Consider the following 16,910-nt stretch of genomic DNA (forward strand, 5'->3'; position numbering starts at 1 on the left):
CATGCACATAACACATTTGAAAAGTCAACAAAAAACTGACGCCAAGTTGTTTTTCCATTCTATTAAAAGCAGCAATTATCTAAAGAATGTGGAGAAACACTCCAATTATGTTGAGTAACGGCACAAAAAAAGTTGTGGTAAATTCTGATGCAGAACAAGTCATATAAGCATCTGTTTTAGAAATCTAAGTGCTAATTTTGTGCCACCCACTATTATAGGGCAATATTCTCGAAACTTTTTTGCCTTATGTATGCTAACAGCTCTATCAGTAAGGCTCAAATACCCCTTCATCAACATAAAACCAGAAATATGTTCAACTCATATTATAGTGTTTATCATTTAACATTAATCAATAATATGATAAAAGTCAGTAATATTATTTTTAAAAATATGCACCTCTGCTTGGTTTAAGTTATGATCCTCATTGACACTCTCAGCACTAGAGTCCTCTTCTGAACACTTATTGTTTTGGTTTAACAATCTGAAAGAGAGACAGAAAGAGCATTACGGTAAACGTTCCACTCTTCTCTGCTAGCTCCGTCCTTGTTTACTCTGTAGCAACACACTTTGAGATTTCATAAATCAATTCAAGATGAAAAAGACAGTTTGGAGAATACGTTAGAAAGAGAGAGAGGGAACAAGAAGGAGAGAGGAAATGAAAAAAAAGAAAATCTCAAAGCAACTATTCAATCTCCTCAACTCAGCCAGCGGCCCATGTGGCTTCACTCAGCCACACTGGAGAAACTGAGAAAGCGAGGGAGGAAACAGTGAAAGGTAAGGGAAAAAGGAGGGAATTGTGATGGAACAAATACAGCACTCATTCACGGTTACCATAATCATGCAAAAATACTGTACATCCTGTCTCTATCAATCCATAACAGGAGCTTGCTGTCGTTTTACAGCTCTTTAGTGTTCATCTGTGAGTGAGCATGTGTGGAAGAGAACAAGATACCCGTGTAAAAGTCAAACAGCGCTACAGTGTCTGAAAAGTGGGCTTTTAACTCTTTCTGTCTCCGATTTCACCATTTTTGATATTTATATCTACTGTAGATATTCATTTACAACCAATTTAAAATGTAAAACATCTTTTTACAGTCATATAAACTCTTAAAAAAAAGTGATATCCATACTGGCATAATAAAAAAAAGTCATGGCTTTTTTTTGTTGTTGTTGTTTTAATTTATAATTTTCTAGTTATGCTCAGGTCAAAAATATTTCATATGCTAGAAACTGTTATTTGTGAGTGCAAAACTCTTACAATCTTTATGACGTAATCATGAACGCCTGGAAAAATCATGGAAATTCATTGGCAAAAAGATGTGGGAACTCTGTTGGGACTTTTTGAATCCTTTTTCCACACAGGTCAGTTATATTGCATTGCCATATTATGCAACAAACCATTATGTCAGACAAAATTTCAAATATTTGTAATAAAATGTTACAATATTTGACATTATAATACAACATTTCAATAGCCACAGTTCCGTTGTCAGAATCCATCTTGTCACAAATGAAATACAAAACGCACACATTTTCACACTTACTGGTCCTCCCTGAAATAGGTGAAGCCCACAAATGGTAGCTGATTCCCTGCGAAGGCACGGGGAGGGGGGAAGGTCTCGGTTCCTAACGGATCATCCTTTATATCATCATCAAAGTTACTGGTGTCAATATCGCTACTCAGCTCCGGCACCACTGGAGACGAGAGAATATTGTAAAAGATTTTAGCAAAAATAGTGTCGTGTTTGAGTGCTTGTGTGTGAGAGAGTCTCACAGTGAAAGGCTCAGTGTGTGTAGCACACAAAGCAGATACTGTACTGAAGGGAGGAGTGGCATGTATGACTTTCCAAGCTGGCCGGTGCTTACTCACTACCTACTGTGCACACACACGCTCATGCTCACTTACACATCCAAAACACTCCCTGCTTCTGGAGCGAACGTGCTGAGAACACTGGGAGAACATGTGTCAAACATCTATTGGGGACGGGCTGCATTCAAACTCTCCACAGCCAAAAGAAAACAGACAGAGATGGCTGGATCTTTGTGCTTTAAGTTTAGTTTTGGAATTAGAGGAGGATATAATACATATACGAGAAAAAATAAATAAACGTTTAAAACCGTATTCCTCTATAATCCACATTATGTCCAAACATTGAAAAAAACTGCATTCATTTAATTAATTCCAAAGACAAACACAGAGATTTTTTTGAAAAACAAAATTCTTAGGTTACTATATGGGTTGGTTACTTTATGAATTTTTATATTTATCCATTTGGCACTCCTACACACTCAAATTAAGCAAATCATTATCTTTATCCTTTAATATCTTAATATCTTGATCTTTAAAGTCTAGTTTATCTTCATTGTTAAGAGTCAGTTGTCTATTTTTAATGAATAAACACAATATATATTAATACAAGTAATTCCAAATAAATGAATAAATAACTGCAGTAATGTCAATAAGAACTCTGATCTATAAAAAAATCTCAACGAGGAAATGCATTACTGCAATTCCACTGTAGTATAGAGTTGCGCTTCTCTGGATCACACATCCATACTTTTTTCCATATTTCCAAACATCCATATTTATTTCAATATACTGTAAACCCAATTTAGAGTCAGACATAAACATCTATTAAACTTATCAAAGATATAGCAAAAAAAAAAAGATAAAGCATGTCAGCGTGTGTGCAAGAAAAACAGTCTTGGAAAAAAAATCTAATCCGTTTCTTTGCAAAAACACAGTCTGCTGTATTTTATTCTGAATAGCAAGAAAATTATATGTTGCCATATGGCAACACCACACTATACAGAATCAGATACATGGATGATGTTGCTTAGTTTCCCAGAATGCCCCTTGATAGCACTGCTAATAACAGACTATTGTGGAGGCAGAGAGAAAGCAAATACAGTATGTGCATTTGGGCATCACTGGAGCAAGGGACAGAGAGAGGAGGAGAAAACGAGTCCAATTCTGTTGTTTTGAAGCTCTTCTCTCATTAGTAACTGTGTACGGGCCACATGTTGGGTTCCGCCCTTACTGAAACCAACCCCATACCCCGTAACCCTGTCCCAAACACCACACCCCTTAACAGGAGCACATCACTCCTCCACACTGCACAACACAGCAGAGAGCAATGTTACTGAACAAAACAAAACTAAGAAAAAAAGAAAATGAAATACTGATGACATAAAACATCACACTTTGCTCTTTCATCACATCCCATAATTATGCTTCATGGAGAAATATACATCAATTAAGCCAAGATATATTATGATTAACAAGACAAACACATCTAAACAGGTCAGTTATATCAGTTGTAATTATATATCAATAAAACAGTCAGTGAGTAGAAACCACAATAAAGAAGGTTTCAGCACAAAGTAAATACAAGACTATGTATGCATGACTGAAATGGCTTTCTCAGAAGCATAACATGAGAGTGTGAAATTAATGTTTGCATTTGTCTGGAGAAAAATATGAGCAGCAATTTCAGGAAATTTAAAAGCTGTGCTCCAAAACCCCATATCCATAATCTGATCATATATGAATGACGCAAGATATGAACCAATGCAAGACTTCAGTATATTCTCTAGATATCTACTGTATACTGTTATTATTCTGCACATGCATAATGTTACAGTAATTGAATAATATTGACTTAATAGTTATAAGTAGTGATAATTAATTGGCTATAATTATCATGAGTAAATGTGACTTTCACAATCATGATCACAGATCAGCCACACTCACACTCAGAGGCTTACTGTCTCGTATGGTGTCGAAGGTCCACTGATCGTTCTTGAAGAAGGGGTGACATTTTATTTCATCCACTCCAGAACGGCCAAGCCTCACCTCCCTGAACATAGCAAAACACTGGTCAGCAAACCAAACAGAGAACCACAACCACGCTCACTAATCCGTTAAGTGACGTTTGTGCGTGTGAGACTGGAACATCCAACAGCGAGTGGATGAGTTGAGGAGCGAAAGTGTCACACGCAGCAACATCCAAAAATAAGGAACGGTCATTCCCCTCCCATTCCTTGCATCTGGATCAGAGGGGTGCAGCAGTTTGGACTGCCACGTGTGGGACATTCCTGCAGCCAGAATGCAAAGGAAGGGGTGTGTGTGTGTTGTGCTTTTAAATGAAAACATAAAGCTCCTCTCTGGATATTTGATCAGGAATACTCGTATGTGTGTGCATGTGAGAGGGAGGAGAAAGAGAGAGGAAAAAGAGAGATATAGGAAAACAGATGGAAGTTATCAGGCTGAAAGAGTGACAAGGCATTAAAAAGAAATGTAGTAGAAGCATTAGAACATGAAGTTGATGTTTTACCAGTGACTGATTTTTTTGAAGGGCTATTAAAAGCATAAAATGAAGAGATGAAGACAGGTACATCAATTTAAAAAAGGCTTTAGTTGATTTCATTTTATGTACACTACCATTTCAGAAACTGGGGGTCGATAAGTTTTTTTTTATTGTTATTGAGCCTCTTATGCTCTTCAATACTGCATTTATTTCATCAATCATTCAGTACAATACAGTGATCAAAACTGTATTTATTTTTTCTATTTGAATATATTTGAATAGCTTTCTATTTGAATATAGCTGAAAGCTGAATAAAGCTGAATTTTCAGCAGGCGTTACTCCAGTCTTCAGTGTCACATGATCCTTCAGGAATCATTTCTAATATGCTGATTTCATATTATTATCAATGTTGAAAATCGTTATGCTGCTTAATGTTTTTGTGGAAACTAATACATTTTTTCCCCTCGGGATTCTTTAACAAATTAAAAGTAAAAAAAAACAAACAAACATTATTTTAACATTATTATAAATGTCTTTGTCACTTAATATTGACACTATAAATATTGTCACTTTTGATCAATATAAGGTGCCTATGCTGAAAATTGACCCCATACTTTTGAACAGTAGTGTATATTTCATATGACAATAAAACTAATAAAAACTGATACAAACAAAATAATATCAAGTATAGCTATTTTTTAATTTAGTTAATTACAAAAATGTTTAAGGTTAAGCCATTATTGTTTATTTTGCAATCAAATTAAGCACTATTTCAAATTGAATGAAAAAGTTTTTATTTATATTATTGATGGTCACAATTTATTTAACATTATGGGCAAAATCACTATTGGCTGACCTGAGTGACCTCTAGAAATAAATTCATATTTTTCCATGCTGCTTTTGACATCACATCTCAGGATAGTAGGGGACTAATGTTTAAAAGAGGTTACTCATTCTAAATCTCTGTTTCTCTCTCTCACCTGTCAGACAGAAAGGCACAGATGAGGTCTTTGGCCTTCTTTGACATTTCGATATCATCTGGGAAAGTTAAGCTGTTTTTATGATCCATGATCTTTCCGTAGGTGCCCACCAGGGACTCGGCATAAAACGGTGTGTCACCTGCCCACATCGACAGAAGAATGAACATAGGATGGTAAGAACAGTAAAATGAGATTACAGGAGATTGAAGGATGCAGAAGTTGGCGCTACTCACCCACTAGCAGCTCATAAATGAAAACGCCAACAGACCACCAGTCACACTCCCGGCCATAGTAACCTGTTCCTCCTTGTGACATCAAAACCTCTGGGGAAATGTAATCAGGAGTCCCGACAGCAGTGTCACAGCGTACCATACCGGACTAAACACAAATACAGATGCATATACATAAATATAACCATTCTATACACTGGTTAATCTAATGTAGCTAGAATATAAGCTAGGAAAAAACAGCACATTTCAGCTTTAAAAAAAAAAAACCTTTATAAAACCCTTATAAATCTATTGAGAGATCATCATAATTCAGGTTGCACTATATGATCTAACCACAAGATGGCAGCGCTGACAATTATCACAGCATGGGGGATTTCTGCAGCCTACTGTACATGCAAAAATGATTGTTTCAACCAGGTTTCCTGTCCTAAAATAGTCAATACACTATGATTTGTGACAAATTAATTGTAATCTTGCATACTATACAATTTAAAATGTAGACTCGTACTTTCTGTCTTTCTCCTATACACTCAATTACACAGACACACAAATCAGAAGCACTTATCACACAACCCAAAACACACCGAGTCCATCTTCATGCATGTTCCAAAGTCAGCGAGTTTAAGGTGTCCGTTGCGGTCAAGCAGCATGTTGTCTGGTTTGATGTCTCGGTGGATGAAGCCCAGAGAATGGATGGCGTCCAGTGCCAGAACCACTTCTGCCGTGTAGAATCGAGCCCACTCTTCTGGCATGTCATAGTTGCTGGTCAGAGTCACCAGGTCTCCACCGGGCATGAACTCCATCACCAAATAAAGGTACTTCTCATCTTGGAATGCACAGCACAGCTATGTTGACAGAAAGAGAGTGAGGTGAACAGGTGTCACAATACACCAACATTTCAGCAGTTGATACCAATACAGTGAAATTTCACAATACTTGATTGCAATTGCAACACCACAGCTATATTAAATATGCTATTGAACAGTGCTTTATTTAATAATAATTGTTGATTTAAAAACATTGCTATTATGTAATAATGTATTCTTATATTTAATATTTTTAATAAATTACATTAAAATTATTATACATTAAAATAAATATTATAAATATAAAGTTTAAAAAAATGGACATGTAGTCTTCAAGTATTTCTCAATTAATTCTTAATCAAGTAGAGTAATTATAAATTATTATTTAAGATAACAGTCCATCATAACGAGCACATTTTGTTGATTAAAGTGCCACTATTATGCTATTTGAAATGTTTATAATTTGGTTTTAGGAGTCCCCAAAAATAGGTTTACCATGCATGCAAGGTCAAAAAACACTTTCATTTTCATATAATATACATTTAATTGTACGTTATTTCTCAACGCCTCTCAAACGATTCGTTCGAAGATTCCTCAATCCAAACCTCTCCTTGTGAGGCTACTCTGCTCTGACTGGTCAGATGACCCAGTCTGTTGTGATTGGTCTACTGCATACAGAGCATGTCGGAAAAGGAACGCCCATCACCAGTACTGGAATACGGCTCATAAATAATACATCCTATTATAATAATAATAGTGCTCCATTCTGTTCTAAAAAAATAAGAATCAGAGGGGGAAAAGGTTTTTACACTTATTTTAGCGAACCGGACCCACAGCTTGGTAGGAAGGACCCAAACAATAATGGTACTGTATATTACGTTTTCCACACGAACGAGCAACAGCGTTTGAAGTTTTTTTCACGGGATGTCCATACAGAACGTAGGCAGGCATTATGCAAATGTAAGAATTTGTGATGTATGAAATTTGCAGAATGGGATTCGAATTTAAAACAACTAGTTTCAGCGGTTCGGAGTCGACTCTTTCTTTTGAGAGACAATAACTTTATTTATGATGCACTTTCAGCTTTACAACTATGCAGACTGTTTACATTCACATACAGCTACAATACACACATGCATGAAATGTAATTTTCAAAAATCCATGATAGGGGCACTTTAATATTATCAACAAATCAACTTTACATCAGCAATTCTGTTAGGCTTCAAGGTCTAATGAGCAGATCTGATATTTCTTGTCTTGCCTATTTACATTAGGACAGAACTGACTGTCAACTGACATGTTATAGTACTACAACATGTGCAGGTGCATCCTGTGAGGTGCAAGCATTCAAACACAGCTGCCTGTCAGTCAGACAGCACTTGGTTTGCATTTTTAACATTTTATTATAAACTTAGTATTGAAGTATTGGTAATTTTGACATCCCTAAAGGTGATTATTTACTTATTGATTATTAAATATTTTAACAGTGTCCTTATATGCACTCTGTTATTGTTTTTTTATCCTTTCAGCTTTTGGAGTTTCCCAAATGTAGATGCAGTTCTCAAACATACTCTAGTACACACATCACAAAAAGTACCACACAGGCATATCTATATATGAGAAGGAATCCCACCTGAACTATCCAAGGACTCTTGGAGAATGCCATGATGTCACGCTCCTCCCAGAAGAGGCGGAGTCAGAGCGCTTGACCATCTCAAACTTGCTGAGCTGCTTCATGGCATACACTTGTTGGGACGCTTTGTGTCGTACCTACATGCACATATGTGCATTAACATCATAAACATCCATATAAATCCTTAATGAAACTACACAAATTCTGCAATATGTTGCTTTATGCAAACAAGTGTTTACCGTATAATTGAAGTCATTCATTTTCACACTGCATGCATAAGCATCACATAATGCTCTACCATAGTTAACTATTTATAAAGACTGACAAGTGTGAAACTAAAAGAATAAGACAATATGTGCCTATCACAAGGACAAAAGCATGCATGCTCTGTGCTGTTGCAGGAAAGTAGGAGCAGGCAGAACATGTGCATACATGCCTCACAGGTGTTAACACACACACACACACACACAGACAGACAAAAGGCTATGCCTGAAGACAAACAGCAGATAACATGGGCAGACTCTCACATAAACACACACCCACACACTCACTCACCAGCTGCACTGCACCAAACGCTCCACGACCAATCAGCTTGACTCTGTCAAAATCATCCAGCTTCACCTGTAGTTCCCTGAGGCAACTCACGTCCTTTTCATCTAGAGAGATTATACCATGCATATTATTACATTAATACATTTTATCATTTAATAATTAGCAAACACATTTACATTATGCAAGGTTTAAAAAATTAATCAGGGCACAAAAATTCTCCAGTTATTTTATGCACATTTTTAATGGAACTATTTAAAAAAAAAAAAAAAAATTATATTTAATATTTTTAATAAATTACATTAAAATTATTATACATTAAAATAAATATTATAAATATAAAGTTTAAAAAAATGGACATGTAGTCTTCAAGTATTTCTCAATTAATTCTTAATCAAGTAGAGTAATTATAAATTATTATTTAAGATAACAGTCCATCATAACGAGCACATTTTGTTGATTAAAGTGCCACTATTATGCTATTTGAAATGTTTATAATTTGGTTTTAGGAGTCCCCAAAAATAGGTTTACCATGCATGCAAGGTCAAAAAACACTTTCATTTTCATATAATATACATTTAATTGTACGTTATTTCTCAACGCCTCTCAAACGATTCGTTCGAAGATTCCTCAATCCAAACCTCTCCTTGTGAGGCTACTCTGCTCTGACTGGTCAGATGACCCAGTCTGTTGTGATTGGTCTACTGCATACAGAGCATGTCGGAAAAGGAACGCCCATCACCAGTACTGGAATACGGCTCATAAATAATACATCCTATTATAATAATAATAGTGCTCCATTCTGTTCTAAAAAAATAAGAATCAGAGGGGGAAAAGGTTTTTACACTTATTTTAGCGAACCGGACCCACAGCTTGGTAGGAAGGACCCAAACAATAATGGTACTGTATATTACGTTTTCCACACGAACGAGCAACAGCGTTTGAAGTTTTTTTCACGGGATGTCCATACAGAACGTAGGCAGGCATTATGCAAATGTAAGAATTTGTGATGTATGAAATTTGCAGAATGGGATTCGAATTTAAAACAACTAGTTTCAGCGGTTCGGAGTCGACTCTTTCTTTTGAGAGACAATAACTTTATTTATGATGCACTTTCAGCTTTACAACTATGCAGACTGTTTACATTCACATACAGCTACAATACACACATGCATGAAATGTAATTTTCAAAAATCCATGATAGGGGCACTTTAATATTATCAACAAATCAACTTTACATCAGCAATTCTGTTAGGCTTCAAGGTCTAATGAGCAGATCTGATATTTCTTGTCTTGCCTATTTACATTAGGACAGAACTGACTGTCAACTGACATGTTATAGTACTACAACATGTGCAGGTGCATCCTGTGAGGTGCAAGCATTCAAACACAGCTGCCTGTCAGTCAGACAGCACTTGGTTTGCATTTTTAACATTTTATTATAAACTTAGTATTGAAGTATTGGTAATTTTGACATCCCTAAAGGTGATTATTTACTTATTGATTATTAAATATTTTAACAGTGTCCTTATATGCACTCTGTTATTGTTTTTTTATCCTTTCAGCTTTTGGAGTTTCCCAAATGTAGATGCAGTTCTCAAACATACTCTAGTACACACATCACAAAAAGTACCACACAGGCATATCTATATATGAGAAGGAATCCCACCTGAACTATCCAAGGACTCTTGGAGAATGCCATGATGTCACGCTCCTCCCAGAAGAAGGCGGAGTCAGAGCGCTTGACCATCTCAAACTTGCTGAGCTGCTTCATGGCATACACTTGTTGGGACGCTTTGTGTCGTACCTACATGCACATATGTGCATTAACATCATAAACATCCATATAAATCCTTAATGAAACTACACAAATTCTGCAATATGTTGCTTTATGCAAACAAGTGTTTACCGTATAATTGAAGTCATTCATTTTCACACTGCATGCATAAGCATCACATAATGCTCTACCATAGTTAACTATTTATAAAGACTGACAAGTGTGAAACTAAAAGAATAAGACAATATGTGCCTATCACAAGGACAAAAGCATGCATGCTCTGTGCTGTTGCAGGAAAGTAGGAGCAGGCAGAACATGTGCATACATGCCTCACAGGTGTTAACACACACACACACACACACAGACAGACAAAAGGCTATGCCTGAAGACAAACAGCAGATAACATGGGCAGACTCTCACATAAACACACACCCACACACTCACTCACCAGCTGCACTGCACCAAACGCTCCACGACCAATCAGCTTGACTCTGTCAAAATCATCCAGCTTCACCTGTAGTTCCTTGAGGCGAGTCACGGCTTTTTCATCTAGAGAGATCCCACCACGCATATTATTACATTAATACAGTTTATCATTTAATTATTAACAAACACATTTACATTATACAAGGCTCAAAAAATTAATCAGGGCACAAAAATTCTCCAGTTATTTTATGCACATTTTTAATGGAACTATTTAAAAAAAAAAAAAAAAAAAGTATAATAAAACAATAATTATTGCTTTAAATGATTCATTTAAAATATTATTTATTTTATTAATTTCTATGTTTCATTTTTCTTATTGTGTCATATCACATCATCTTACCCTCTGCAGGTAAACTATGGTGTAAACCGCCCCATCCATCAGACCTCCCTGTCCAGAGCTCCATCACCAGCACAGGACTGTTGGGCTTTATGCACATGAGATTAAAGTCATGTTAAACGTTTCATAGAACACTTTTATTATTACACTTTTATTTACAAAACAGACACTAAAATATCTACCTGTAGTGTTTCCAGATATTTGATGTCATCATGATTCATTTTCTGTAGATTTAGAGTTCTTAAAGCTGTGATGGAGGAAAGAATATTTGACAGCAATCACTTTTTATTGTTAATATCTAATCTACTGTTCAAAAGTTTGACGTCAGTAATTGTGTGTGTGTGAGTAAGAAATTAATACTTTTATTCACCAATGATGCATTACATTGATCAAAAGTGAAAAAAAATATCACAATTTCCCCAAAATATTAAACAGCTCAACTGTTTTCAACATTGATAATAAAAAATATTTCTTGAGCAGCAAATCAGCTTATTAGAATGATTTCTGAAGGATCATTTAACAATCACCCTCACACACCTGTAAGTAACTGATAGGTGCATAGGAAAAACAACCAAAAAAGATCAAAACTTCAAAACAAACTAAAAAAGAAGAATAAATCCCGCACACTATCCGCACTTGCAAATGTATCAAAATATTTATTAACTAACAACGATTATACACACATATATATATTTATATGCACCATGTGTATACTGTGTAAAATGTGTATACTGCCACCATGTGACTGACTGTTTTTAATAGGTATTGCCAATTTACTACAATAATGGTGCACTTGCTTAATTTCTTTTTTTTTTACATGATATTTACTCATTTTACACAATATATACTCAAAGTAACTAAATGTTTAACTGCAAAGTGTCTATTATCTGTTGACAAGGCTGACAGTAGGGTTTGGATGTGTATTGATGTATCCATATATTGCTATGAAAATTTAGCGATATACAATATGATCTATTATCATTTTATAGTTATTATCATCAAGTTACTGACATGAAGTTCTATAATTACGGACAATATGAAGTCATAAGGCTTAATTCAGCAAAAGCCATACACATACAATAAATCTAATAATCTATGAACTTCCAAAGAGACTTACATCTGTTTAAGAAGGAATCTATGTTTTTGTTCTTTCTCAGTGCGGGATGATTCAGATCAAGGGCCAGAGCAGTTACTGAATCCTGCAGAAGACAAGAGCAAAGCATTAAAAAAAAATAAACACTTAAGATATAAGTTCTTATAATTTCAAATACAAAGTGATTTCTACAGTTGGCTTTCCTCTTCATTCACACAGCCAAAAATGTCTTCAAAGTGAGTTCATCACTCTCCTTTAATCCCAGAACTAAGCTCACTCTGACAGTCCTGTTGAGACATTTAACTTATATAAACTTATAATAAGGATATAAACCTAAAGTGGAGATTTAGGAGTGGGATTAGGCCTGTATAGTCTCCTTTACAGTCAGCATTAAGTAACTGTATTTATAAATGACTTTAGGAAATGAATGATATGAATGACACTGGATGATCCTGGAAACTACATCACATACCCCTCCAAATACACACAGTGACACTGCAGAGCTAAAAATACATAGAAGACACACACATAGAACACACTTACACCCACCCCCAACATTCCCAGCCCAAACACTTCCATTGGGCCGAGCCAACATCATAAACTAGTTGGCCCAATATAAAAAAAATTTAATAACAGTGTTTTGCTGCAGCTGGAACAAAAAAAAAAGAGCTAATCCAGGGCTCAAACATTAGGATAGCTGAATAGCACAGTGCTATTGTGAGTTTCAGCCCAGTTGATAAAAACTGTCACTTGCCCTTATCAGGCCAATGCTGCGATATCACTACATCTTGCATTCATTGATCATGTAGCCTACATACAGTTCAAGTCTGGAGTTATTTTAATAAATTAATATTTTTATTTAGCTAGGACACATTAAATTGATCAAAATTGGCAGTAAAGACACCTATAATATTACAAAAGATTTTTATTTAAAATTAATGCTGTGCTTTTGAACTTTCTATATATCACAGAATCCTGAAAACAAATCATGGTTTACACAAAAATATTAAGCCGCAGAACTGTTTTCAACATTCGTAATAATAATAAATGCTTCTTGAGCAGCAAATCAGCATATTAGAATGATTTCTGAAGGATCATGTGACATTTTAAAATATATTCAAATAGAAAACAGTTATTTTAAATTGTAATAATATTTTAAAATAATAAAAATTTTCCTGTATTTTTAATGAAATAAATGCAGCTTTGGTGAACAGACTTCTTTCAAAACCTTTTAAAAAATCTGTTATATACCTTCAAAATTTAGGTTTAAGTTTGCAAGGTGTGTTACATGAATTCTACTTCCGTAACTCAAATCGGCACTCACATACAAACCAAAACACACACAAGCACAATCAACAATGACAGAATCCTGTTTTCCTTGCACCAGGAGTCAGTCCACAATACAGTGTTTAAAGACAAAAACACACTCAAAGGAAGCTGGAGCCAGCTATCTCTCTCCTCAATTGAAGGATGTGACCTCAGCTTCCTGTATGACATTTCCCCTGGTAGCAACACAGCAGGACACAATGAGTCTGCATCCAATATAAATGAAAGATCATTAGTCATGAGACTCATCATAAAGTGTCCAAAGTTCAGTTGCATCATAAATATCTAGATGTACTAGATACAGCAGTTGTCTTGGACTTATACTGTGGATGCAGCATTAGCCAAAAAAGTATTCAGGTACTAATGGCATTGTAGAAATGCAGTAGTGGCAGTCAGTATTCATGATTAATCTATTTGGTGAGATTAAGTGTACAATAATAGCGGGCTTATTAAGACAAAATGAGAAGTATTCAGCTGGTCATGTGATCTCAAAATGGTCACTCCCCAAGGCAACCCACTCCATGTAAAATAAAACGGCTTTAATTATGATACTGATAGGAATTTTCAAAAAAATACTACTCACTGCTTTAGGTGTAATGAATGAGGAAAAATTCCTGTGCACAAGGAACAGCTACTATAAAGGACAGTATGAACTGTCACCATTGTGCCCTTGAGCAAGCCACTTAAGTCCAGACTACTTCCTTGTAATAAGTCTACAGTAAGATGCTTCAGATAAAAGCGTATGCGAAATGACTAATTAATACCATAGGCAGACAGTTGAGGCCTATTTTGATAGTGCTGAACAGTAAAGAAGCAGCCAGAGAAAGCAGGGTGTGCCAACTCTCAGTCTTGCTCAAAAATGCAGTACTTGTCTGGAATGAGGGTTTTCTTCTGCTGAGGAGAATGCTGGCCGGGTAATAAGAGATTTCACTCTTTGATTGGAAGTGACAATAGGAGCATACATTTCACCCTGTAAAGCTTGCTTGACAAGTCCTCGCATTTCACTCTAACCCAGTCATTGAATAAACGTATGGTATCTTCACACTTTGTGAAGCTACTTCCTGCCTTCTCATGATATGGGCATATCATGTAAAATAAGTGAAGCCTGGTGCTTTAGGCCTGGACAATATAGCTCTGTATTTGGGAAAAATACTACCATCAAAAGACAGCAACATTACTGTGGAGGAGGGTGTGTTGATAACACACTGATCAGAGATAAGACAGAAGAAAATGATCACAATCCTCTGGGACAAACGTCCACTCATTTGTTTACACCCTCAACATATAATGCAGTTTTGTTTTGTGTTGTATAACCTATACGTGTAGGAAGAGCTTTCTGTTATCTTCATTATCTCATTGGGTGGTCTTACTCTTAATATAATAACATATATTACATTAACATTAATATTACAACATAAACACAAAATATAACCAACCTTTCATAAATATTCTTCGCAACAGCCAATGTGGCCTATATATGTAATTTGGATAATTAAAAAATAAACAAATTACATGCTCCACATCTTTTTAAAAACTTCCTGTGCATGTAATCATCATATTTTGAATAAACATGTTTTTCCCTGTGATTGCTACTGGAGATGCAAGCTCTCGCTATTACTGTGCATTTTAGTCATTTTTTAAAAGTCATTTAATCAACTCATTAATGTTGACAAAATAAATGTCATGAGGCAAATTTCGGCCATGATGTGTCTTATATTGTTTGTAAAATTTTAGAAAAAAAGCTAAGTTTCCTTCTTGCTGCAATTTTTTAATCTACTTTATTATCCATAATTAATTTTTGTTTTGGGCAGATATTAATGAATACTGAGTTCATGATCCAAACTTCAGGCTAATAAAGCCAGCAGTGTTTTTTTTTTTTATAGAAACAACATTTCAGTTATAGAAATCAAAATCAGAATATGGCCAAATTCTGATTAATATCATAATTTGTAAACAAAATGACATGACACTTCCATACATAAGAATATACCTAACAACACCTCAAAACCTCCCAGAGATGTATTTTAGTTACAAGGTCTACAAGACAACAAACACATTTCCTTTTGTATAGCATCCCATTATCCCATAACCTTACCAGCAAACTCCCCAAATTCAGCGGTGATCTTTGGTCCTTGATGATTGACTCCAGTATTCTCACCCGGTTTTCTAGTCTCTTTCCTGCACCGGTCGACATTGCGGCAGCTCGGTGTTGTGAAGGTCCCAGTAAACATCAGATTGAGAGCCGCGATTGTGAGACTTCAAATGTCCGAAACAAACTTGTCTCTACCTGTCGTAAGTCAACGCGACGCCTCTCAAAGCTCACCGTTTTGGATGAATGAATTCTTTAGCCGATTTTGCACACTGCATAAATGTACGGAACTCAGTGGTTTTGTGTCTTGACCTGTGTAAATAACAGCGGCTTTCCGCGTGCTAATCAGCAGTGTAAGACTAGACTGACTCGCGCGCGTCCAGGAAGCCGAGTGTCTCTCCCGCTCCGGTTCAAACATTACAGGGGGGTGGGGGGGAGCCTTCCGTGTTCGGTCTGTGGTGAAAATCACACTCTTGATCTTCCTGACTGTTATTTTTGAGTGAATTAAGCAGAGGGGACTATGAGTACATGTATGTGAAGGTGAATGGAGTGTTTCTTTGTTGCAGCGCGCGCGCGTCCCTCCCCTGCGGCCGCTGAAACTCTTCGGATCTTATCTCAGCCATCGCTTTTACCAGCCAAACGTCACTCTCTAAATTCGACCCCGTATACTACACTAGATATATTTAGACGATTACATACATGTATTTATGATGGCACGAATAAGCTTATTATAGACGACTTCTTTCATGTGCGTTTCGTAAATGTACTGTGGTGTAATTCAGCACTGAAATTCAGTGTAGCCTACTGACGATAAAAATGATGGCATAAACATCTCTGCTGTGAACAAGGTGACCATTCATAGTAGGCAATCTGAATATTTTAATGTAAATATTTTAAAGCCATTCTCTGTGTTAACTATTATATTAAGGTCAGTAATATTTGCCCTAATTCGTTTTTAGAGGCATTTTCAATATAAAAATAGCGTGTCATGTCATCCAATAAATAGCCTAACTCAAATACTAATAGTCAATTATTTCTCAATCTGAACAATCATGGCTGTAGAAATCAAATCAACATAAAAGTTACTAATATGTACCATTTAGGGGAAATAAGATAAGATGTAGGTTACCTTTTATATAGCTTTTGTATTGTACCCCAGTGACATCTTTACTCTCTCTCTCTATATATATACAGTATATGCCATAAATTTTTCTAAAGATCTTCAAAATGCCCATTTTTACTCTGTGTATGACACCAATAATAAAACCCATGTATAGGGCCCTCATTTGTTGGC

The 16,910-nt window shown here is 35.8% G+C and overlaps 1 protein-coding gene across 1 annotated transcript in view; it reads right to left on the reverse strand.

Moving 5' to 3' along the window:
* The window catches only part of LOC107726463 (rho-associated protein kinase 2-like), a 31,057-nt gene extending 14,833 nt beyond the window's left edge, over nt 1-16,224 (reverse strand). Inside the window, exons 1-10 of the mRNA XM_016536053.1 lie at nt 15,623-16,224; nt 12,226-12,307; nt 10,734-10,834; nt 10,178-10,315; nt 6,105-6,365; nt 5,524-5,668; nt 5,291-5,429; nt 3,757-3,860; nt 1,545-1,695; nt 397-481 (exon numbers count right to left, since the gene is read on the reverse strand). Of these exons, the coding sequence (XP_016391539.1) occupies nt 397-481; nt 1,545-1,695; nt 3,757-3,860; nt 5,291-5,429; nt 5,524-5,668; nt 6,105-6,365; nt 10,178-10,315; nt 10,734-10,834; nt 12,226-12,307; nt 15,623-15,721 (1,305 nt within the window). The 5' untranslated portion in view covers nt 15,722-16,224. The remainder of the gene's footprint in view (nt 1-396; nt 482-1,544; nt 1,696-3,756; nt 3,861-5,290; nt 5,430-5,523; nt 5,669-6,104; nt 6,366-10,177; nt 10,316-10,733; nt 10,835-12,225; nt 12,308-15,622) is intronic.
* Nucleotides 16,225-16,910: the final 686 nt, after the last annotated feature.

This window comes from Sinocyclocheilus rhinocerous, unplaced genomic scaffold (assembly GCF_001515625.1).
Source record: "Sinocyclocheilus rhinocerous isolate Xijiao unplaced genomic scaffold, SAMN03320098_v1.1 scaffold605, whole genome shotgun sequence".
Taxonomy (NCBI): Eukaryota; Metazoa; Chordata; class Actinopteri; order Cypriniformes; family Cyprinidae; genus Sinocyclocheilus; species Sinocyclocheilus rhinocerous.